We start from the raw sequence: 25803 nt of genomic DNA on the forward strand, positions 1-25803 counted from the left end.
TTCATGTCAAAAGAGGCGAACTATCCCTTTAATAACTCAGTCTGATTGTAATTTAGCCAATAATCCGATCCTTTCAGTGCCATGTGACCCCACTGACTGATATCCTGTGGTGGTCTCTGGGCCTTTATCTAAAGACGGGACAAAAGAGTGGGCAGAGGCAGGGGGTCCACACGCTGATAAAAAGGCCGTGGGCCAACGGAAACAAGGAATCACTCACCCACCTGAGCTGCCCAGCAGCGCGGGGTAAGTTTCACCCGGAGGTTTCCTCCATCTCTGCCGTCTGAAGCCCAGCAGTGTCATCATAGTTTGGTTCGTCCGTCGCTGGTTACAAAATAAAAACCACACTTCTTCTGTCCACTTTATTCTTTGGCACGCCCAAAGCATCAATTTATTTCACTCATTTAAAGAAAAAAGTACAAAAGTTGCCTCGTAACGCTGTACAGCTTATGACTACGTTTTTTTAGTCCCTTTTTTTTTTTTTAAATAAAATCCCCTTCCACCAGTGTCTGAGCTACCTACAGTGCAACTAATTCAACGGTTTCATTAAAAAAAGTGTATTTTACTACATGGTTAAACTCTCTTGTGATAACCCCAACGTGAGATCTCAGTAGTTCTGATCTGGGTAAAAAAGTCATTTTCATTGGTAAAAATATATTATTATAATTCAATAGAAGCATTATATTTGTTTCTGACAGTCCTTAACATTATTCCCACTGTCAAAGTGCCTGTTTTTAGTCTGAAATATATATTTCTAATCATCTGATTCTTATTTGCTTCAGTGTTGTTTCCCAGAAACAATTTTCTTCCAGAGGCTTAAAAAAATGTTTTCTTTAAGCTGTTTAAAAGTATTTGTAAGGAGGGGCTGAATAAAATACAAGAAAATAAGTCTATAAAACAAGCACAGGCATATAAAAACTTCTTCACAGCACTGTAACCTCTCAAAAAACAAAAAAAAACAAAAACAATGTGGGCTTTACAAAAGCGATAATGGCGTTTTGTCGAGGGTTTCTTTTTCTGTGCACGTGGAGCATGGAGTGCAGTCATGTGAAAGCTATTTGGCTTTGGGGGGCAGATAGTAGGGATGAAACAGCCTCTCGTGGGCACAGATGTGCAGAGCGGCGTGCGTGTGCATCAGTAACCGTGGAAACCGTGAGGTGAAGTAGCTGACGAAGCCTTCGGGCAGTTCCCCGAGAGTCTCCTGCACCTCGGGTGGCAACTCGTGGTAGTGATGCTTCTGCAGGATTCGGAATGAAAAAGAAAAACATGCTGAGTGTTCGAATGTGTCTCAGGTAGCGCGTAAAAGCCAGGAGACGTTATGTAAGCACACAGGCAGACCTTATTCCTCATGGCTCTGAGCAGATCTCTGACGGAGTTTCCTTTATACGTTCTGAACCGCCTCAAGTCTGGAGCGCACATCGGGAAAAGAAGAAACAAGAAAAAACAAACTTACAAACGCCCGATTGTCCTGCTTTCAAGCACAAGTGAAGCAGGTATGAACTGCACTGGAAAAAAATCAAAGTCTTACCAAGTTTATTTGTCTCATTTCTAGTCCAAATATCTCATTACACTTAATATAAGACACAACTGCCTAACAAGCACCATTTCAGACAGATATACTCTGGAAAAAATGCCCCTCCAAAAATAAGTAAGAAGAACAACAAATAAAAGACGTTTTTGCTTGAAATAAGCAAGAAAAATCTGCCAATGGAACTAGTGAAAATCGGCTTGTCCAGATTTCTTGAAATAAGATGTGATATTTAGGACTTTTGAGATAAAAGTGATCTTGAAATTAGCTTAAAAACCTCTTCAAATGTAAAAAAAAGCTTGTTTCATATGATATGTGACTCAAAACAATTTGTTTTCAAGACTTTTTCATTTAACAAGATATTCCAGATGTATTGTCTTCAAACAAGTCCCTATATCTGGCTGAAATAGTGCTTGTTAGGCAGTTGTGTCTTATATTAAGTGTAATGAGATATTTGGACTAGAAATGAGACAAATATACTTGGTAAGACTTTGATTTTTTTTCCAGTGTAGGGACTTGTTTGAAGACAATACATCTGGAATATCTTGTTAAATGAAAAAGTCTTGAAAACAAATGACAAATGATGGTTTTGATTCACATATCATATGAAACAAGCTTTTTTTGACATTTGAAGAGGTTTTTAAGCTAATTTCAAGATCACTTTTATCTCAAAAGTCCTAAATATCACATCTTATTTCAAGAAATCTGGACAAGCCGATTTTCACTAGTTCCATTGGCAGATTTTTCTTGCTTATTTCAAGCAAAAACGTCTTGTATTTGTTGTTTTTTTTACTTATTTTTGGAGGGGCATTTCTTCCAGTGTGTGCAGTTAGGCGGTGATACGCCGGCCTGTTTGTGTGTGTGTGTGTGTACCCGTCTGTAAAGGCACAGAGATGTGCATCCTCCAGTTGGTGCGAACCACTGCTCGTCCTGCAGTCTCCAGTCTGACCACGATCCGACTGTCTGCTGGCTCCTTCTCTATGCGGTCGCTCACGTCCTTTCAACACAAAGAAGACATTACGCACAACCCTAACCCGCTCAGAAAGGTGGAAATTAGGGCTGGGCAATTTCATTTTCCTATTGTTTCCTATACAAATACCATGAAACCTACCCAAGCTATTGTCACAAAGATCAACTGCAGTCAATCGGATCAATGCATCTGATCAGATGCATGAAATTAAGAGGCTCTCGTGTCTTTCCCCTCAACATCACTTGACTCAAACACTGTATTTGCCATTGAAAGCTTATTCCATAGATCTGTTGTTGCTAAACTTATCTAGAATCTTCACTTCCCTTTTCATCTTTTATCATATTTTTTTGGTGTGAATAAATTAACCAAGAGCCATGATATTTTGTTAATACGTTAGTTATCACTACAGCCAGCAAGAAAAAAAGAGTCCAGATAATAAACATGTACGGCAAAAAGAGTACTAAACTGGTCAGGCAACCATACCAGAAGAAATAGGTGGCAAAGATGAGTTTCTTACTAAAAACTAGGGCTGGGCAACGATAAAAATGTTTAATCTAATTAATCTCATGATTTCCCTGATTAATCGCGATTAATCGCATTTGTACGCAGAATCCAAAAATGAATCCAAAAGTAGCGTATAGCTTTCAGCATTTAGTTTTATTTTAAATGTGCTGCCATATGAATGAAAGTGCCATAACATTTGTTGTGCAAACACACTTTTAACATCAGCATCTTTCTGTAGTTTTTATGTAGAAGCCTCGCTCCACTGTCTGTTTCCTTGAATGACTTGCTGCTATCAGTTGTGTGTTTTGCCTTTAAGTGATATTTTAGACTGGAACTACTACGCTGAGAAGACAATTCAACTTGGCTGTAAATGCAGGAGTTTTTTTAGATTTGTTTTGAAATACGTGCTTTTATGTTGAAACCAGTAAAACAGGAAGTAGCGCCGGTTAGCTCCGTGAGCTTCACACCTGTAGCGGTGATGTTAGCTGCTAGTTTATCTTTATTTTATTCCTCCATGCTTCGTGGTGTTTGCTGTAACTGTGTGAATGTGATGCATTCAACAGACTTTTACAATAATAAAACCTGCGTTAATGCGCGATAAAATATTTATTGGCGTTAAATAATTAACGAGTTAACGCGATAATAACGAGTTAACTTGCCCAGCCCTTGTGGAAATAAAATGCAGACACTGAAAAGAGAGACCGTTGTAGAAAAATCTGAACCTTGGAGTACATTACATCACATTACGGTCATTCTGCAGACGCTTTTATCCAAAGCGACTTACAATAAGTGTGTTCCACATCGGTAGGCAAAAGAACTTCAGGTCACAAGAAATCATAAGTGCATTTCCTTCCAAAACCAAACAGCTAAGAGCATAACTAGTGCTAGAGGAAGTGCAGTAAGTTATGTACCGAGACAAATGGGAAAGACAATTTAGGAAACAAATAAGTGCGTAAGGAGCTGGGAGGAAACAGGTGATGTCCTCAGAGGGCGGATCAGGGGGTGTTTCCTGCAGAGATGGTTTGCAGCCTGCGGCCAAAGATGGGCAGCGACTCAGCTGTCCTGACATCAGTCGGGAGCATCTATGAGTGAATGACCAGGTCGAGCAGGTTTGACCCACCTGGAAAAAGAGCAGCTGCTTCTCGGGACTCCAGAAGAACGGATGTTTGAGCACGCAGGCGGTGGTGGGGCGCGACTCAGCCTCAGCGCTGATCATCTGCTCGATCAGATCCCGCGCTATGACGTCATCTGATAGGACGGAGAAACAGAGACGTCTACAGGTTGGTCGCGTGTCATTTTATGTTGCAGAACCATAAGATTTGAGCTGCGGTTCTAACGGAGGCCACATTTTCAATGTGGATAAACTGGGGCCATCAAAAATGCATTTTTCTGCACGATGATGATTTTCCAAAGTAAAAGCACGCTAAAATCATTGGGACATAGGAACAAACTGCCAAGAGAAGTAAGTCAAGTTCCACCATTACCGTGCATGTCCTCCATAAAGTGCGAGAGGGAATATTCTCCCGACAGGATGTTGATCTGTCGTCTCAACGCATCGCCGAAAGGGTGCTGCCCTCTGCTGACCACGAAGTAAAACACGCAGCCTGCCGAGAACACGTCCACTGCAGTTGTCTGGAAAGATTTAAAGTCACGTGATAACCTTAAAGGGATAGTTCGCCTCTTTTGACATGAAGCTGTATGACATCCCATATCAGCAACATCATTCATGAACATCTTCTTACCCCCTGCTGCGTCCTGTGAGCAGAGTTCCAGCCTCGTTTTGGTGTTGATGAAGGTAGTCCGGCTAGTTGGCTGGGGTTTAAAAAATAAAGTGTTTTGCTTCTCAAAACAATATGCGTTCAACAGAGTAATACATTTGCATCACAAAATCGTTCTCCAGGAAAAAGTCAGACCTCATAATCGCTTGGCCCTATTTTCTCTCCCTTCGTATCACTGCCTGCTGTGCAGACCGAAGTGCAGACCGAGCAGTCCCCTGCTTCCGAGCAGCAAACAGCGTAACAGGCGCGGCTGTCGGCGGCAGGCAGTGATACGAAGGGAGAGAAAATAGTGCGTTGTGGCCATTTATGTTTGTAAATCATAAGTTCTATCAATTTAGTTTTCTTTGGGCAGTTCGAATATACTTTAGTTAGTTTGGAATCAAAATCTGTAATTCATTTTTATATTTGAAAATGTTTAGATTATTTTGGCGTGTTGGAGATTTTTGTTGGTCAGATGTCCGCTGTGAAGACGGGAGGTTTTGGTAAAATTATTTTTTGACCACTTTTTGAGCTTGTAAAATCAGATTAAGTTAACTTTCGTTTTTCATCTAAGTTGTAACAGATTTTTAGTTATTGTTTTGTTCATATTTTTTGTTGGAAATAAACTACATATATTTTTTAAACAATCAAGTCGGAATTGCGTGCAAGAATCAAACCACCTGCTGCCGCCCACGGCCTTTCTTAGAAAATGTAGTTTGGAAACTTAGAAGGCCGCGATGTGAGGTCTGACTTTTTCCTGGAGAACGATTTTGTGATGTAAATGTATTACTCTGTTGAACGCATATTGTTTTGAGAAGCAAAACGCTTTATTTTTTAAACCCCAGCCAACTAGCCGGACTACCTTCATCAACACCAAAACGAGGCTGGAACTCTGCTCACAGGACGCAGCAGGGGGTAAGAAGATGTTCAGAAATGATGTTGCTGATATGGGATGTTATACAGCTTCATGTCAGAAGAGGCGAACTGTCCCTTTAACATTGTGGAACATTAGGAACTGAAAACGAGAAGTAAATCCTGCTCCAGCTAGAGATAAACCTGGTTTATCGAACTTGATTGAGTAGATTTCATCGGTTAAACTCCATTTTTTCCTCACTGTAGGGAATTAGTTTGGTCAAGTTCACTCCGTGTTTAAAGAAGAACCCTACTGGTTTAATTCCGGGTGTATCTCGCAGCACTTCGGGAGCTATCCACCCTTCGGTTCCTGGTATTCCCGAGCGCAGAGAAAAGCTGCTCCGACCGTCTGGGATCTTCTTACAGAGACCAAAATCTGAGATGAGAGCTCGGACTTGGCCCAGTGCGCTCGGACCCGAAAGGAGAATGTTTCTGGGCTTCAGGTCCCGATGGACTAGAAAAAAAGATGGAGGAATTTCGAGTGGATCAACAACACCGTGTGCTGTAATTCCAACATGATCATGAAGTGTGTTAACGGGTCCATCTCTAAGTGTGTGGGTGTGTCTCTGACCTATATTGAGTGAGTGTAGATGCTGGAGGCCACACATGGTCTGTTCCAGCAGAGTTATAGGATTCAGCTCGGAGAAGGAAGACGAATCCTCCACATACTGAGGAGAACAAAGACAAAGAAAAGCTTAAATTCCTCATTAATGGATGTTGATCCGCTTTACATTGGAGGCCGAGCACACAGCTAACAGAGCCCCACGGCGCTGACCTGTTGCATGGTGGCGGCACACAGCTCGATGGCGATGTAAGTGAAGAGGCGGTCTCTCTCCGTGCAGAAGTATCGGATGACGTTGGGGTGCGTGTCAGACTCCCGCAGGAGCTGCACCTCCCGCTCTGCTACTTCAAAACACTCGGGCAGGATTCGCTTTACAGCCACATGCCGGCCATCAAATTTACCCCTACAGTTAAAAGAAAAAAAACGTAACCTATTATGTACATACTTCGCCGTTTTTAAATCGAAGAAATGGAGGTACAGCTCTGCCCAGCACCTACACACTGCACTCTCTCCACCTTCAGAGGTCACCGTCTTTGTAAAATTCTGTAAATAAAAGATGATGGCTGTGTTCGAAACCGCATACTTCTCCTACTACTCCTACTTCTCATACTGACTTTTTTCCCGGATGCATACTAGATTCTCCTAAATGTTGGGTATGCATCATGAGGTTACTACTCATACTCAAACTACCCAAGATGCAACGTAACGTGACGTCGCCGATCGTCATTTCCTGTCAAAACGGCAGTTTCAAGCTAGCTACAACGAGGGTAGGTTCACTTCCTGTTTTCAAAACAAAAGCACCAATTGTATCGTAATGGCTTTCCCTATGATAAAAGGCAACGGGTATTTTATTTTGTGAAAATAACCGGAAGTGCGTTAGCTCACTGCGGCTAGCTTTAGTAGCGCCGAATTCGTGGGAAAAAAATTGTAAACAGCCGGTATTTTGTCAGGTTTCCAACACGTTGGGGATCTAAACGACTACTTTCTCGCCTGAAAATGTTTCAAATGTTGCTAAAGTTTACAGAGTTTAGAGCTTCAGAGAAATCAGCTTCAGGCCGGCTGATTTCGGCTCGGGCAGGAGCAAAATGCATTGTGGGTAAACGCTCTGCATACTGTCTGATCGATCAGTATGCAGTATGGTAGTATGTAGTATGTAGTATGTAGTATGCAGTATGCAGTATGTAGTATGGAAGTATGTAGTATGGAAGTATGTAGTATGTAGTATGGAAGTATGTAGTATGCGGTTTCGAACACAGCCTATATCTCCTGCAGCAGGGACATCTGGGGGGGTGGGCAGCGCTGTTCGGTTTGATCTCTCTGCTAGGTTGATTCATTTTGACCCATTTATTTGCTCATATATATCCCAATATCCCTTAATAATAATGAGAAATAAGTACTTAAAGAGTATAAACTAAAAAAAGCAAATGCACTGATATGATCCTTTTACTGGGGTCTGTTCCATAAGCAGCCAAAATAGCTCTTTGATAAGATTGCAAATACTGTACCTGAAGACAAAAGTTCCTGCTGTGCCATGTCCAAGCACCTCCGACGCAGCAAAGGAGATTTTTCCGACCAGCACTTCATCACCGGTTCCTTGTGAAAGACGTTGAAAAGAGCAATTAGTGTCATCTTATCTTTAAATCACACTCAGTGGGGTCACATGGCGCTGAAAGGATCAGATTATTGGTTAAATTACAATAAGAATGAGCTGAGCGAGGGTAATTCTCCTTGGATATATGGCGGTGAATGAATGGGATCAGAGGCACAAAGCGTGTCATACCCCGGTATGATAGGTGGCGCTGTACCCATTCCAGCTGTTGCTAATAGAGCCACTTCCTGTTGACCTCTTCACCACCAACAACAACAACAAACTCAGGCATTGGAGAAAGATGGAGAACGCAGAGCCAGATGAAGCTACGTCCCTCTACATTTGGTCTGTGATGAGCTGCTTGTTGCACAAACTCGATGCCCAACGGAGCATTCTCCATCGCGTTGTTTGTTTCTTTCTGACGGCGACAACAACAGGAATATCGTCTCCTTTGACTTCCGGGTCACGACCCCGGGAAAACATCTGGAGCATGCGCAGAACGCAAAGTCTGATTCACCACGTGCTTCAGCGTCTACAAGCAGGTTTAGAGTGACTTTCAACCCAGTTATCTCGGGGTCTGAATCCGATCCGATCCAATTCTTAGTCAGATTAAGGTGTATACATGCACTTAATAACTCAGTCTGATTGTAATTTAGCCAATAATCTGATCCTTTCAGTGCCATGTGACTAAACATGGAGAAGCAGCATTTAGCTGTTATGCTGCAAACAAGTGGAACAAACTGCCAGTGGAGATTAAACTTTCACCAAATGGAGACATTTTTAAATCCAGGTTAAAAACATTTCTGTTCTCATGTGTCTATGCATGAAATCTGCACGATATCTTTGAACTTATCTGGACTGTTGCTTGTTTTTAAATTCATTTAAATTATTTTATTTGTTTCTCTTTATATTCTTTTATGTATTTTTAATGCTTCTTACACTCCCTGCTGCAATGCTTTTATTTTATGTGAAGCACTTTGAATTGTTCTGTACATGAAATGTGCCACAAATAAATTTGATTTGATTTGATTTGATGTAACCCCACTGAGTGATTTGTTTTTGATTAATCTGATTAAGTTCTTTACCGAATGGACTTTATTAGAGCAGAGCAACAGTCACTGAAACGTAGTCTTAATGGGTTGATTTTCAGTGTTCAGTTTCTGAACAATAAAAAACAGATAAATATGTGATTAAATACCCATCTGCCTTATCTGGATGCGTTAGCCCAGCTTTGCACGAACATGTTTATATGCACTTTAAAGCTCCCATTTTGTTTTTCTCTTATGCGAGGTGCTTATTTTGCTCACTGCGGAACGATTTGGTGTCTCACCTGCTGCTGGTTTGTGTTCAGTTGGGCCATTTCTATCCACATCGGAGGTGCTACTGCTGCGACTGTGGTGACTGGGTGGAGCGTCAGTTGATGCGGGTGGAGAGTCTAGAGCCACAAAAGTGAAGATGCACATTATGAATGTGTGTGCTTAAATAGAGCTAAAACTCTTTCCACACACCTTAAACAAGCAGTGACTAATACTACGAACATTTTGAAAAAATGCAACTTTAGCAAAGAAAAATGTTTAATAATTAGGGCTGGGCAACGATTAAAGTGTTTAATCTAATTAATCACATGATTTTCCTGATTAATCACGATTAATCGCATTTGTACGCAAAATCCAAAAATGAATTCAAAAGTAGTGTATAGCTTTTAGCATTTAGCTTTATTTTAAATGTGCTGCCATATGAATGAAAGTGCCATAACATTTGTTGTGCAAACACACTTTTAACATCAGCATCTTTCTGTAGTTTTTATGTAGAAGCCTCGCTCCACTGTCTGTTTCCTTGAATGACTTGCTGCTATCAGTTGTGTGTTTTGCCTTTAAGTGATATTTTAGACTGGAACTACTACGCTGAGAAGACAATTCAACTTGGCTGTAAATGCAGGAGTTTATTTTTAAATTTATTTTGAGCACAGAAGTGGGAGAGAGATCTTGACACGGAGTATATTGAGGATGACTGGCAAGAGGCCATTAAAGTATTTAAATCCACCTTTACATGTAATAGATTGAGAGAGACACAGTACAAAATATTACACTGTCTACACCTAACCCCTTACATACTAAATAAGATGGACCGTCAGGTTTCACCTCTGTGTAACAAGTCGTAGAGGGGTAGGAACAAATTACCGTTACTTCTGGCAATGTAAATTAAAGGGATAATCCGGAGTAAAATGCACTTTAGATCAATTTACGGGATGTTGGGAGTACATACGTTGAGTTGACATCAAAATCATGTCATTCGGATGTGTTTTGAGAATTTCGATTTGACCGTTTTCAGCCAAAAGTCGTTAGCCTGGAGGAGAGTGGGGCATATGGTATCGCTGCTACAAAACGCTATTTTTATACCTCTTCTACAGCTCCAAACAACATAACACTTACGTGGTAGTGAGTAGAGGGTCCCTAAAGCCAAACCGAAGTGTCCCGAGGTCTTCATGTGGTCTGATAGAGAGTCCAGAATGAATTTAATCAAGCCAGCACCTGCTCTCAATCAGAGCCTCTTCCGTCAACAGGAGGCTATCTCACGCGAGACATCACGTGACATTTCAAAGTTCCAACCTGTTAGTAAGCTAGGCTTTGCTGTTGCATACAACTTCATTTCACTTTTGAAAGAAATACTGGACTATGTTTGTAAAAAAAACGGCAACGAAATTGTGACTTTCCAGAGCGAGTTACTCCACACTCGGCAATCAACTACGGACTCACGTGACGTGATGTCTCGCGTGAGATAGCCTCCTGTTGACGGAAGAGGCTCTGATTGAGAGCAGGTACTGGCGTGATTAAATTCATTCTGGACTCTCTATCCGACCACATGAAGACCTCGGGACACTTCGGTTTGGCTTTAGGGACCCTCTACTCACTACCACGTAAGTGTTATGTTGGTTGGAGCTGTAGAAGAGGTATAAAAATAGCGTTTTGTAGCGGTGACATGATATGCCCCCGTCACTTCCAGGCTAACGACTTTTGGCTAAAAACGGTCAAATCGAAATTCTCAAAACACATCCGAATGACATGATTTGGATGTCAACTCAACGTATGTACTCCCAACAACCCGTAAATTGATCTAAAGTGCATTTTACTCCGGATTATCCCTTTAATAAAAAGATTTTGGGGTACGATCTCACAGGCATCTTACAAGCAAAGGTGAGGAGGGACCCTGGGCCCTCTTCATCCTCGGCCTCCCCTCAAAGGAGGCGACTCTTACCCGTTTGAAGTTCAAACTATGCGGAAAAAAACTACTACTATTGGCCAGAAAATTTATTTTTATTAACTGGATCAATGTTAAAACACCTACTGTAACCTTATGGTATTGGGAAATATTCCGGGTCCTCCCCCATGAAAGACTTAGTGCAGTTTTGAAGGGTAATGAGAGATACTTTAATGAGGTGTGGGCTCCTCTGCTCAACTATCTACCTGACGAGTTGACTCAGCTCGTGACGAGGGGCCAGTCTTCCGTACAATGGCCACGCCCACCTGATATAAATCCGTAAGGGTCTTTTCTTGCAGTTACATACGACCATATTTAATTATTTTGAGTCTGCTTGATGTATCCCTGTTTACTCTGTGGGAGGCTGATGTGACTTGGACTACATTAATGGGAGATGTGTATGTATACAAAGCAATATGAGGAGGGTGCCTGTTTGCGCTGTGGGGGCAGATGGGGGGGCAGTTAACTGGAAGATTTGTCTGCTCAGGATAGATGGATGGCAATATTTTACTGTATTTTATCTATATTTGTTACTGACATGATGGCAAAATGTAGATTTTGTGTTTCTGCTGAAAACCAATAAAAATCTGTTTAAAAAAAAAAAAAAATATTTTGAAATACGTGCTTTTATGTTGAAACAAGTAAAACAAGCCGGTTAGCTCCGTGAGCTTCACACAGAGACCGAGGAGCACCTGTAGCGGCCTTTCTTTTCTGGTTCCGCAGCAGACAGCAACAGAATTTTACAAAATAAAAGCCTGTGAGCAACAGAATTTTACAAAATAAAACCTGCGTTAATGTGCGATAAAATATTTATCGGCGTTAAATCATTTTTTTTTTCTCCTCCTCTCCCCTAATGTGGTATTTCTTCTGTCATTCTACCCTTATCTTATTAATGCTTCACTAGGAGGAAAACTTAGTCATATTCAAATGGTCTATTAAGACCTATTACCACTGTATCAACCTTAATATTTCCTCTCAGATGAAAGTATTTTAAAGATTTGTTATCATTCATTATATCAACCGTTCTGTTATTAGTTATATTTTTAAATGCCTCCTCTTAGAGGAAAGTTTATCCATGTTTGTTAGCTTTTGTTAGTTTCCTCAAATTACCTGTTATAGTTATACCAATCCTACTGTTAGCTAAATTTACTTTTGCTCTGTTATAGTTATACCAATCCTACTGTTAGCTAAATTTACTTTTGCTCTGTTATAGTTATACCAATCCTACTGTTAGCTAAATTTACTTTTGCTCTGTTATAGTTATACCAATCTTACTATTAGCTAAATTTAGTTTTGCTCTGTTATAGTTATACCAATCCTACTATTAGCTAAATTTACTTTTGCTCTGTTATAGTTATACCAATCCTACTGTTAGCTAAATTTACTTTTGCTATGTTATAGTTATTCCAATCCTACTATTAGCTAAATTTACTTTTGCTCTGTTATAGTTATACCAATCTTACTGTGGCCTAAATTTACCTGATTGATGTTCTGTATCTGTATTTCTGTGTTTGATTTTTTGATGTTTTTATTTTTGTATTTCTGTACCTGATTGTTGTTTTTGTGTTGTAAAGCACTTTGGATCGCCTTGTTGCTGAAAAGTACTATATAAATAAATTTTACTTCACTTCACTTCACAATTAACTCGTTAACGCGATAATAACGAGTTAACTCGCCCAACCCTAATTAATTATTCAACTCAGCTGCGTCATCAGAGGTTTTAAAACACATACCACTTGTGATATTTGTGTCAGCAGATGGCGTCATGTCTGCAGAAACCGAGGTGACCGTCTGACTGTTGGTCTGGATATTAGTCTGCATGCGCTGCATGTGAGATTCAAAAGCCTGCTCCAGCTGCCTTTGAGCTTTCAGCTGCTTGGCTGTTCGCTGCAGAAACACACAAACATTCAGAAGTTAGTGACTGTGAGAAGAAGGTGTGCTCGGGTTCAGAATGTGAGTGAATACAGCTTCAGGGCAGCTCACCCTCCCTCTCTCTATTTACTCAGGAAAACAGCTCCAGTACTTATTTCTCAACTTCCTTTAGCAGAGGACACGCTGGATCTTTTAATATTTTAATCTTGTTCTCATTTTTCAATATCATTTTAAAAAATATTAACAATGCCGATCGTGTCCTATTTCCATTGGGTTGCTCACATAGATATTTCCTGTCAGAAGTAAAGGTGGAGAGAGGTTCACCTCTCTGTGAAAGACTTTGATGAATTTGTGGATCTTATCAGCTGTTGCACATAATATCATTCAAAGATTAGGAGGCTAATTTCAATATTTAAGAAGAAATAACACAATCCCAGCATGGGCTAAAGAAAATACCGTGGATCATGGCCCAGGCTGATTTCAAATGGATTCAGGAGTAATGGTAAACTGTTTTGATCCATCCCATAAGCTGCACTCTTGAGTTGAGTTCGCACAGCAGTGTTTATACCAGTTAGTACACATTAAATACACAAGATAAACTCACAAGGGGACAAGTGAGTACAAAAGCAAGCCACCCTCCCAGCAGCAGTGTCAGGACAGCCAGCATCAGACGGTCCTGAGTCATATAGACGGGCAGCACAGTGGGTGGCCTCTGAGCCTGTTCTGTTGTCCTGCCATCAGCACCTTTGTTAGCGTTAGCGTCACCGTGGCCACCGCTCTGAAACTGGGGGACAAGAGAAGGAACGACAGGTAAAAAAATAATTTTATGTGATTCCCACAAAGCTGGTTTAAATGGTTACAAAGAAGTGACATTCAGTCATTATTTTGTTGTTTCTTTGCTCTCTGAAGTAGTTTGAAGACGGCTGTAGAAGGGAAAAGTAACAGCAGTGATAAAAAAGGATTATTATTTGATTCCGTTCCTGTAAATTGCCCAGTTGTAAAAACTACAATAATGGCACATAAGTGCTGCGTCTCACATAGTGCTGGTGGTAGTGGGAGGCAGAGGACACTGGGGAGGCAGAGGATCGAGGGGGGATGACTGCCTCACCAGAATGCTGCAGAGATGCTGGGAAATCCCTCAGCATGGTGGTGTGTGCTGCTGGAGGGAGCTCATGATGACCTGCAGAAACAGCACAGACACATTTACAGCAGTCGATGAAAGCCCTACGGACGCCGAGTCTTTGGCTGTGTTCCAAACCGCATTCTACATACTACATACTACATACTACATACTGCATACTGCATACTACATACTACATACTGCATACTGCATACTGCATACTACATACTACATACTGCATACTGCATACTGCATACTACATACTTCCATACTGCATACTACATACTACATACTGCATACTGCATACTACATACTTCCATACTGCATACTACATACTACATACTGCATACTGCATACTACATACTTCCATACTGCATACTACATACTACATACTGCATACTACATACTACATACTGCATTCTACATACTTCCATACTACATACTGCATACTGCATACTTTCATACTGCATACTTCCATACTGTATACTACATACTGCATACTACATACTTCCACACTGCATACTACATACTACATACTACATACTGCATAATGCATACTACATACTACATACTACATACTGCATACTTCCATACTGCATACTACATACTACATACTACATACTGCATACTACATACTACAATACTGCATACTACATACTGCATACTACATACTGCATACTGCATACTACATACTTCCATACTGCATACTACATACTGCATACTGCATACTACATACTGCATACTACATACTTCCATACTGCATACTACATACTACATACTTCCATACTACATACTACATACTTCCATACTGCATACTACATACTTCCATACTACCGTACTACATACTGCATACTACATACTACATACTGCATACTACATACTTCCATACTCATCGATGCAGAGCGTTTACCCACAATGCATTTTGCTCCTGCCCGAGGCGAAATCAGCCGGCCTGAAGCTGATTTCTCTTAAGCTCTAAACTCTGTAAACTTTAGCAACATTTGAAACATTTTCAGGTGAGAAAGTAGTCGTTTAGATCCCCAACGTGTTGAAAACCTGACAAAATACCGGCTGTTTACAATTTTGTTCCCACGAATTCGGCGCTACTAAAGCTAGCCGCAGTGAGCAACGCTCTTCCGGTTATTTTCACAAAATAAAATACCCGTTGCCTTTTATCATAGGGAAAGCCATTACCATACAATTGGTGCTTTTGTTTTGAAAACAGGAAGTGAACCTACCCTCGTTGTAGCTAGCTTGAAACTGCCGTTTTGACAGGAAATGACGATCGGCGACGTCACGTTACGTTGCATCTTGGGTAGTTTGAGTATGAGTAGTAACCTCATGATGCCTACCCAACATTTCGGCCAATCTAGTATGAACTTCTCGCTTACTCAAACTCGCATACTAACTCAAAAAGTTAGTAGGAGTAGTAGGAGTAGAAGGAGAAGTATGCGGTTTCGAACACAGCCTTTGTCTGCCTTTACCTATGAGCAGCCAGTGGTTTTTCTTGCTGTTTGTGCTGCCTGCTGGGTAGCGCACATCAGTAGACGGTGTAATCTCGCACTCCCCTCTCTCACTGACCGTCACTTCAGCCGTCACTGGGCCCTCAATCCGAGCCAGGGTCAGTCCTCGAGGCTGCAACCACGACAAAAAGCACACGTGAGTCATCTTATTAGACTTTGTTAGCGCCTTATTTATCTAGAGGGGGAGTACTATGTTTGTTTGAGGAAGCTGTACTTACAACTAATGAGACTCCATGGTGGACAAGGGAAGTGGAAGCATAGAGGTGGGAGTCCAGTTTTCCTACATAGAGAGTAGGCCTAAAGGAAACAAAAGCTGGGTTACTTCCTCAGCTTAGTACTCAATAATTAAATCCTATTCATCATCATTAAAGGGATAGTTCGCCTCTTTTGACATGAAGCTGTGTGACATCCCATATCAGCAACATCATTTCTGAACATCTTCTTACCCCCTGCTGCGTCCTGTGAGCAGAGTTCCAGCCTCGTTTTGGTGATGATGAAGGTAGTCCGGCTAGTTGGCTGGGGTTTAAAAAATAAAGCGTTTTGCTTCTCAAAACAATATGCGTTCAACAGAGTAATACATTTGCATCTCAAAATGGTTCTCCAGGAAAAAGTCAGACCTCACAATCGCTTGGCCCTATTTTCTCTCCCTTCGAATCACTGCCTGCTGTGCAGACCGAAGTGCAGAGCAAGCAGTCCCCTGCTTCCAAGCAGCAAACACCGTAACAGGCGCGGCTGTCGGCAGGCGGCAGCAGGCAGTGATACGAAGGGAGAGAAAATAGTGCGTTGTGGCCATTTATGTTTGTAAATCATAAGTTCTATCAATTTAGTTCTTTGGGCAGTTAGAATATACTTTAGTTAGTTTGGAATCAAAATCTGCAATTAATTTTTATATTTGAATATATTTGAGAGAAAATAGGGCCAAGAGATTGTGAGGTCTGACTTTTTCCTGGAGAACGATTTTGTGATGCAAATGTATTACTCTGTTGAACGCATATTGTTTTGAGAAGCAAAACGCTTTATTTTTTAAACCCCAGCCAACTAGCCGGACTACCTTCATCAACACCAAAACGAGGCTGGAACTCTGCTCACAGGACGCAGCAGGGGGTAAGAAGATGTTCATAAATAATGTTGCTGATATGGGATGTCATACAGCTTCATGTCAGAAGAGGCGAACTGTCCCTTTAAGAAGCTGATACCGCTTTACGACTGCAGGAGCATCAGTGCACAACATCTGTCTTACACTAGCTGTGTTTGTGCGCTGGCTTGCTCCTTCACAAACTGATAGCTCCACTTCAAGGTGGACTGCGCTTCCTCCTGGTTCTTGGCCGAGGAAAAGGTGAGGAACCGCAGCGTTTCCATGGCGAGGGACAGGTGAGGGGCGTCCCTCAGCGAGTCCCCGGAGTACAGGTACACCCCCACGACCGGTGAACCGTAGTTTTGACTCCACAGGACATCACCTGGAAAACAATGAGATACAACTACTGGAAGGTGGAGAAGAAAACCCTTTGCTTGTGTGTACGGTTTAAACCGCTCACTTCCCCTCACCTGACTCTCTGTCGACTGTTACGACAAGACCGTCACCACTTGACACGAGATGGGCCATTTCTGGAGGGAAAGCACAAATAACGGGCGTTTGTGTGTTTCCGATGTCTTCTCTCTTGGTTTTTGGTTTAGTGGGAAATCTCTAGGTTTTTTTTTTTTTTTTAAACTTTAAAACTGTGCAAACCCTAAAGCGGACACCACCGTAAGAGCCCAAACATCAGAGATGGGACCAAGTCACACATGTGCAAGTCTCAAGTAAGTCTCAAGTAATTTTTTCTTGGGCAAGTCAAGTCAAAGTCACCTTATAATTGCAATTTTAAAAGCTAAAACAACTTGTACTGAATTAGATTCATGACTCATCCTTTTTTGCATTAAGAAACTGAAAGTAATTAAGTAACTTTTACTCAAATTACATTTTAAATGAAGTAATTTTGTACTTTTACTCAAATAAATTTTGAGATGGGTAATTTTACTTTTACTCTGAGTAGAATTTAGGCAAAGTAAAGGTACTTTTACTTAATTACAATTTTTCAGTATTCTTTCCACCTCTGGCCAATGTGTCCAACCTGTCCACCCCGTATCATATCAAGCTAACGTTAGCTAACTACCGGCTAGGCTAACAGGATAATATTAGCTAATTTGACAGCACTTACTGGTCAGAATGGATCTTCAAATGACGAACAAAGTTCGAAGTTATGCTAGATGCTTAACACTCAAGTCATTCAAGTCATCCTGTCTCAAGTTAAGTGCCGAGTCTTTAACTTCCAAGTCCGAGTCGAGTCTCAAGTCTTTTATTTTTTGTCAAGTCAAGTCACAAGTCATCAAAACAGCGACTCGATTCGACTTGAGTCCAAATCACAGTGACTTGAGTCCAAGTCACAGTGACTTGAGTCCCCATCTCTGCCAAACATGCAAGAAGAAAGCAAGCATTCCATTTTAAGGTCATTAAATGTCCTGAAAATAGTCCGAGTGAAGAGAAAAATGTCAACAAGAACAAAGACAACACAAAGAAAAAGAACAAGACAGACAAATAAGTTGTTTTCATGGACTAAACTCTATTTACACGGTCAGTGTAATTGAACGTGTGCGCAGAGACGTACTATAGTCTTGCTTCTCATCATAGGGAACAGCGGAGTAATCATTGTACGTGGCGCTCCATCGCAGTTCTTGTGTCTTCGTATCAAACATGGTGACCATGTACTCTGAAAAGCAGACAGCAGCACTCTCTTTGACATGGAGCTTCAGTCCTCGGCCGCAGGAGAGACCGACCGGTGAGCTGCTGCATGTGTGACATACCTGAGCGCCCGATGTAGAGCAGAGGGGTGTTGGGACAGATGGACTCGGAGGAGGAGGTGGTTAAACTCGTTTGCTTCTCACCGGTTTCAGGATCCACAACAAACCACACATCCTGCTTCTTTCCTGTATGCAAACACACGCACAGGAAGAATTATTTAGCAATCAGGTGTGTCAAAGATTCATACAGTAGGTCTCAATTTCTCTCAAGTGTTGATCTCACATGCAGATAGCAAATACGTTTTTACTAGGGCTGGGCGAGTTAACTTGTTATTATCGCGTTAGCTCGTTAATTATTTAACGCCGATAAATATTTTATCGCGCATTCACGCCTGTTTTATTATTTATTTCATTATTGTAAAAGTCTGTCGCTCACAGGCTTTTATTATTGTAAAAGTCTGTTGTTCACAGGCTTTTATTTTGTAAAAGTCTGCTGCTGTCTGCTGTGGAACAGGAAAAGAAAGTAATCGGCGGATCCACCAAACATGGAGAAGGGTACAGAACTTTTACTCGGCCGTTTTCATTTTAAAGTTCTTCCAGACGGCGGAGTCGACAGAACCAAAGTCATCTGTAAACACTGCCAAGTTGAATTGTCTTCTCAGCGTAGTAGTTCCAGTCTAAAATATCACTTAAAGGCAAAACACACAACTGATAGCAGCAAGTCATTCAAGGAAACAGACAGTGGAGCGAGGCTTCTACATAAAAACTACAGAAAGATGCTGATGTTAAAAGTGTGTTTGCACAACAAATGTTATGGCACTTTCATTCATATGGCAGCACATTTAAAATAAAACTAAATGCTAAAAGCTTTACACTACTTTTGGATAATTTTTTGGGATTTTGCGTAAATGCGATTAATCGTGATTAATCAGGGAAATCATGCGATTAATTAGATTAAACATTTTTAATCGTTGCCCAGCCCTAGTTTTTAATTGTTTCGAGGTTCGAGTCCCACAAACACGAACATACTGTATCTGACCTGTATAGAGAATGCCATCAGAGCTTCTGCAGGGAGCCGACTGAACCAGCTCTGGGATGGTAAAAGGCAGTTTCTAAAGATACAGAAAACCATCGGGGTGAAAACAGTAAAAATAGATCAATGTGATCAGACACGGACACACAAAAACGAACCGTTGCTTACCATCAAGCCCTCCTTGTACTTTCCACCGAGTACATACAAACTGCCATCGTTAGGGTCCGGGAGAAAACTCGGTCTACGCGAAACACAGAAATTCATCAGGCAGAGAAGAGGCAGTGGAACATTTAGATTAATGTACAGTTCATGCCAAACATATCAGTACAAACATGACAACAGCTTGTAAGAGTTAGAAGTTGGAAAATTGAAAGTGAGAGATAGAGTTATTCAGACTAATAATAAGGGAAGATCAGAAGAATGATTCGCGCAAACACTGAGTGTAATCTAAAAGTCTACCAGACATTTAACTCTGCGTCTGCTCTTGATATCTGTGGGTTTATTTATATCAAATGTGATCATTTAGCAGACATTTTTATCCAAAGCAGTGGAGGAACAACGCTGAAGCTGCAACGCAGTAAGAAATCCTGGTATATATATTCAGTGAAAAATGTATTTAAATCCGTTTCCATGGCAGTGTTAGGGCATTGTAATGTTTTTGGAGAGACATGCGAGTCTTCATGAGATTCTTGGACGTTCTGCTCTGACAGCATTAGCTCGTCTGGGCTGATTCTACCCCGTGCCTCTGTAATGGAAACACCATTACAATCCTGAGAGGAACGCAGTGGTCAGGAAGAAGCTTAAGAAGAAGCCTGCACGACTGAGCTCAGATAGTTGGGCGCAGACCCAGAAGTCAATCTGAAAGCAGCATTCAGTGACTTGAATTCGAAGCGTGTAACCAAGGGGAGCCAGTGAAGTTCAATAATGCGTTTGGTAACATTTGGTGCAATCCATGAGCTTAGCATGAAATGCATGTGCTGATTTCATCCTTCGACACTTTGCATCACCCTGTGAGGCAGCAGCGTTGGGCAGCGTTAGACCCAGAGCTCATTTAGCAGATTCCAACACAAAAATGACTTATATTCACCGTAATAAACCACCATCCATCCTTTGAACTCATTTCAAACATTATCTGTAAGTGACACTTGCATTTTCAATAGAACTGACAGCAAAGTGACTCCTCACACCAGGATCTGGAAAGGCTGTAACTATGACTCTACCGGACCACTTTGTCATACTGTAGCAGCACCCTGTGAGAGTGGTGGAAATACAGTTCAAATTTAGTGTATGCAAACACTTCAGAAAGTCTGAACTATGCCAAGATAAAAGCACTGTTCCACAGTTTAAAGGGATAGTTCGCCTCTTTTGACATGAAGCTGTATGACATCCCATTTCAGCAACATCATTTATGAACATCTTCTTACCCCCTGCTGCGTCCTGTGAGCAGAGTTCCAGCCTCGTTTTGGTGTTGATGAAGGTAGTCCGGCTAGTTGGCTGGGGTTTAAAAAATAAAGCGTTTTGCTTCTCAGAACAATATGCGTTCAACAGAGTAATACATTTGCATCACAAAATCGTTCTCCAGGAAAAAGTCAGACCTCACAATCTCTTGGCCCTATTTTCTCTCCCTTCGTATCACTGCCTGCTGCCGACAGCCGCGCCTGTTACGGTGTTTGCTGCTCGCTCTGCACTTTGGTCTGCACAGCAGGCAGTGATACGAAGGGAGAGAAAATAGGGCCAAGCGATTGTGAGGTCTGACTTTTTCCTTGAGAACGATTTTGTGATGCAAATGTATTACTCTTTTGAACGCATATTGTTCTGAGAAGCAAAACGCTTTATTTTTTTAAACCCCAGCCAACTAGCCGGACTACCTTCATCAACACCAAAACGAGGCTGGAACTCTGCTCACAGGACGCAGCAGGGGGTAAGAAGATGTTCATAAATGATGTTGCTGATATGGGATGTCATACAGCTTCATGTCAAAAGAGGCGAACTATCCCTTTAAGTACAGTTGGGGTACATCCTGATCTGGGGCTGTTTGGCCACTGCTGGTTCCATATACCCAGGAATGGATACCTTTTCATTATCTGGCTTCACTAATCCTAACAGCTTGGTAAGTCAACCCCTTCTTTTCTGACTGGAGCTAATGTGTTCACGTAGAACCTGTATTTACGGCCTCCTTCTTCAGCTCCTGACTACAGCTGTTTATCAGCTGCTAAACCAACAGCCTCACCCCCTCAGCTCAGCTCTTTCTTCACCACCACAGACTGGCTACAGTGTCCACATCCAGCCAACTACCAGCTGGTGATCAGAGGGCAATTCAGCTCTATTCCTCACCCGAGCATCCCAGGCACATGGTCACAGATCAGATGATACAATTACAGAATCAATCATCAACCTGCAACCCCTTGGTGCCCTGGAGCCAACTCCCCTTATGAACCCATCTAAGCTCAAACGTGGTGTTTGTTATGCACAAACCATGACTAGCATAGAGGTACAACAACAGAACACACCTCGGTTTTGTTCCTCTTAATCAAACTCGTCCAAGCAGATGCAGAACAGTAGTGTTTGGTTATAGGCTTTATGCCTATATGTTGCATACAGACTAAATGAGTGAAGTCGAAACACAAGTGGTCTCTTGAGATGCTCGTGGAGAAGCTCTGTGACACTTAAAATCAGATCACCAAAGAGCGCTTTAAAAGATAAAGATCATACTATAAAGATAATAAAATAAAGATGTATGACAAATCAGTGCAGAGGGGCAGGTAGTTACAAGCAAGTAAGGCAAGAATACACATAAACAAATAACACAATAATAGCTGCATTCTGATTTAAAAGTAGATAGATAGATAGATAGATAGATAGATAGATAGATAGATAGATAGATAGATAGATAGATAGATAGATAGATAGATAGATAGATAGATAGATAGATAGATTCTTTATTGATCCCGAAGGAAATTCAAGAACAAACAAGTAGTGAACAAACAAGTCAGCTGGACTGAAAATTGACACTTTGTAATTTGTTCAACAAATGCATTTAAGTTGGAACCACAAAGTAAGCTGAAGTTCAAAACTTTGCCTCATGTGCACATACACCAGACGTGTACTACTTACTCTGTGAGGTAGACAGGTACTTGAATAATGGGGTCTGAAAGATTCAAAGAGTAACTTCATGACAACCGTTAGAAATACTTTTTTTCTTGTTATGCGCTGGCGTCTGCGTGCACCAACCTTCTCTTAGGGTCCACTTGATGTCTCCTGTCTGTTTGGACACGGCATGCAGACTACCGTCCAGGGTGGAAACAAACAGGAGGGATTCTGGGAGGGTGACCGACCTGACTCCTCCGACCTGAAGGGTTGCAGAAAGAACAGAGATAGGAGTGAGGGAAAACCATCAGGCCTGCTGTCTGACAAGGAGGTCAGTCGTGTCGTGTGTCATAAAATTTCCACACAGCTCGACTACAGCATGCGTGCGTGAGAGTTTGCATGAGTGCCAGGGCTTGATTGTCCAGGCCTGTGCTGAGTTGGTGCTCTAACAACCGTTCCTCATTTAGCAGGATATCCTTCTCCTCCCCGCCCACCTGACACTACGCCCCATGCTGTGTTTGTCTCTGTGTTGCTAATGCTGTGAGGACATTAATGTGTTTTAGGGCTGGCCAACGATTACAATGTTTAATCTAATTAATCTCATGATTTCCCTGATTAATCGTGATTATTCGCATTTGTACGCAAAAAAAATCCAAAAATGAATCCAAAAGTAGTGTATAGCTTTTAGCATTTAGCTTTATTTTAAATGTGCTGCCATATGAATGAAAGTGCCATAACATTTGTTGTGCAAACACACTTTTAACATCATTATAACAGCTTGTTCCATAGATCTGTTGTTGCTAAACTTATCCAGAATCTGCACTTCCCCTTTCCTTATCATATTTTTTTGGTGCATTTCCTTTTCAGACATGCGTGTGAATAAATTAACCAAGAGCCGTGATATTTTGTTAATACGTTAGTTATCACTACAGCCAGCAAGAGAAAAAGAGTCCAGATAATAAACATGTACGGCAATAAGAGTACTAAACTGGTCAGGCTACCATACCAGAAGAATTGGTGGCAAAGATGAGTTACTTACTAAAAACTAGGGCTGGGCAACGATTAAATTAATGTTTAATCTAATTAATCACATGATTTCCCTGATTAATCACGATTAATCGCATTTGTACGCAAAATCCAAAAATGAATCCAAAAGTAGTGTATAGCTTTTAGCATTTAGTTTTATTTTAAATGTGCTGCCATATGAATGAAAGTGCCATAACATTTGTTGTGCAAACACACTTTTAACATCAGCATCTTTCTGTAGTTTTTATGTAGAAGCCTCGCTCTACTGTCTGTTTCCTTGAATGACTTGCTGCTATCAGTTGTGTGTTTTGCCTTTAAGTGATAAATTAGACTGGAACTACTACGCTGAGAAGACAATTCAACTTGGCAGTGTTTACAGATGACTTTGGTTCTGTCGACTCCGCCGTCTGGAAGAACTTTAAAATGAAAATGGCCGAGTAAAAGTTCCGTACCCTTCTCCATGTTTGGTGGATCCGCCGATTACTTTCTTTTCCTGTTCCACAGCAGACAGCAGCAGACTTTTACAAAATAAAAGCCTGTGAGCGACAGACTTTTACCAAATAAAAGCCTGTAAGCAACAGACTTAATAATAAAAGATGCGCTAATACACGATAAAATATTTATCGGCGTTAAATAATTAACGAGTTAACGCGATAATAACAACGAGTTAACTCGCCCAGTCCTAGTGTTTACACAACCTGTTGGGGCTTCCTTTTGGGGACAAAAAAAAAGTAATCTCGTGCAGCATAGATAAGGAAAATATATAAATTCTAGGGTTTTTAGTCTGATTTAAATTAGATTAAGAGATGGAAACACCGCTGTGTACATTTGTGTGTTTGCTCACCGCTCCCATATTTACCCACTGAGGGGTGTCAACCGGTAACAGAGCACCTGCTCCAGGAAAACACGGATTCAAGGCGAGCATGGAGACACGCACACACACACGCAGTATTACTTTCTTCGGGCAATTTGGGATGACCAGTGGGCCAGCTACACACTTCAAACCTCCCATCATATCATTGGCAACTTTACCGGAGCCTTAAAATAGACACAGTTGCGGACTCCGGCTCGGCATAAATAGACACAAACTGTATTCACAACAACAGAAACAGCCACACAAGCCACGCAGCGAAACGTTACGAAGTTTACCTGAAATAGGTCGCCTTCCCAGGACAGCAGGAGAAGAGACAGCAGCAGTCGCCCCAGCGCTCCCATGACCCCTAAAACACTATGTTTCACGGTCCGACACAAACCAAAGACTAAAAAGCTATTCAACCAAACAACAGAGGTCGAACTCTCTCTTCATTTCCAGCGCCCGCGTCCACCTGCCGCACAGTAAGCGCTAAAAACTGCGCGCATAGTTAACAAAAGTTGTGAAAAATCGAAGCTGGGGAGAGTACAACTTTAAAACCATGACAACCGCTCCTGTCACTGTTCCATATTTCCGTGTTAGGACCGTTACGGTGACGTCAGGAGCAAAACTGTCATAGCGATAGGAGGCCCCGCCTGCTTCCCGTCCGCTCGAGATTGAGTGATTTAAGTCCCGACCAATGAGGAGCGACGTTTGGAGGAAAAAGGGGCGGGCCTAATGGAATTGGCTGGAACACGTGGAAACCGACAACAGGACAAACTGTGAAAGCAACGAGAGCAGCTTTTTGTGCAATAGAAAGTGGTGGAGGGATTAATTGTTCATTTTACACCCGCCCAGTTACACGCACTCACACAAAGTTATGGAAAGTACTTTCTACATCATTCATAACACTGTAATTGTACTTCAATTGTACGTTCATGCATTCACTTCAGTGCTCTTAAGGAGGGGAATTTAGTCATTTTTACCTTTTTCCTACTCTTTTTTAAATAAAAAGGTTAAAAGGCTTTTCAGTGGTAGATTTCTTCTAATTTCTTTTAATTTAATTGGACTGTTGCTTGTTTTTAAATTCATTTAAATTATTTTATTTGTTTCTCTTTCTATTCTTTTATGTATTTTGCTGCAATGTTTTTATTTTATGTAAAGCACTTTGAATTGTTTTGGACATGAAATGTGCTACAAATAAATTTGATATGATTTTGATTTAATTTCATAGTGTTTTAACTTGTGTTCATACAATACCGTTCTGCCTTTACTCCCTCCGGTTTTATTCATTTTACTAATACTAATACTTTGTACATATATTTTTTATTATTTTATTTTATTTTTTTGTTTTATTGCACCAAACAGACCAGGCCAAATTCCTTTTGATGTGAAAATTACTCTGCAATAAAATATTTTCTGATTCTTATATACTTAAAGG

The 25803-nt window shown here is 41.2% G+C and overlaps 1 protein-coding gene across 1 annotated transcript; it reads right to left on the minus strand.

Moving 5' to 3' along the window:
- Positions 1–357: 357 nt before the first annotated feature.
- On the minus strand, positions 358–24983 carry ern2 (endoplasmic reticulum to nucleus signaling 2). Its single transcript, XM_075462490.1, has 24 exons — positions 24662–24983; positions 22631–22748; positions 22514–22547; positions 19568–19640; positions 19406–19478; positions 18430–18552; positions 18234–18335; positions 17137–17196; positions 16832–17048; positions 15810–15888; positions 15553–15703; positions 13986–14128; positions 13553–13732; positions 12810–12963; positions 9149–9253; positions 7736–7823; positions 6444–6633; positions 6240–6336; positions 5923–6122; positions 4484–4631; positions 4120–4247; positions 2399–2522; positions 1336–1403; positions 358–1234 (listed from the first exon to the last, which is right to left on the minus strand). Exons 1-24 carry the CDS (start codon positions 24725–24727, stop codon positions 1052–1054), a joined length of 2904 nt encoding a protein of 967 aa, XP_075318605.1. The 5' UTR covers positions 24728–24983; the 3' UTR covers positions 358–1051.
- Positions 24984–25803: the final 820 nt, after the last annotated feature.

The sequence above is a fragment of the Odontesthes bonariensis genome, chromosome 4 (assembly GCF_027942865.1).
Source record: "Odontesthes bonariensis isolate fOdoBon6 chromosome 4, fOdoBon6.hap1, whole genome shotgun sequence".
NCBI classification, from domain to species: Eukaryota; Metazoa; Chordata; class Actinopteri; order Atheriniformes; family Atherinopsidae; genus Odontesthes; species Odontesthes bonariensis.

Coding starts and splice junctions, on each gene's coding strand:
- ern2 (XM_075462490.1), bottom strand. CDS start 24,727: ATGGGAGCGCTGGGGCGACTGCTGCTGTCTCTTCTCCTGCTGTCCTGG. Junction 14,129..15,552: donor AAACCACTGGCTGCTCATAG/GTAAAGGCAGAC, acceptor CTGTTTCTGCAG/GTCATCATGAGCTCCCTCCA. Junction 6,634..7,735: donor GCAGGAACTTTTGTCTTCAG/GTACAGTATTTG, acceptor TTTTAACTGTAG/GGGTAAATTTGATGGCCGGC.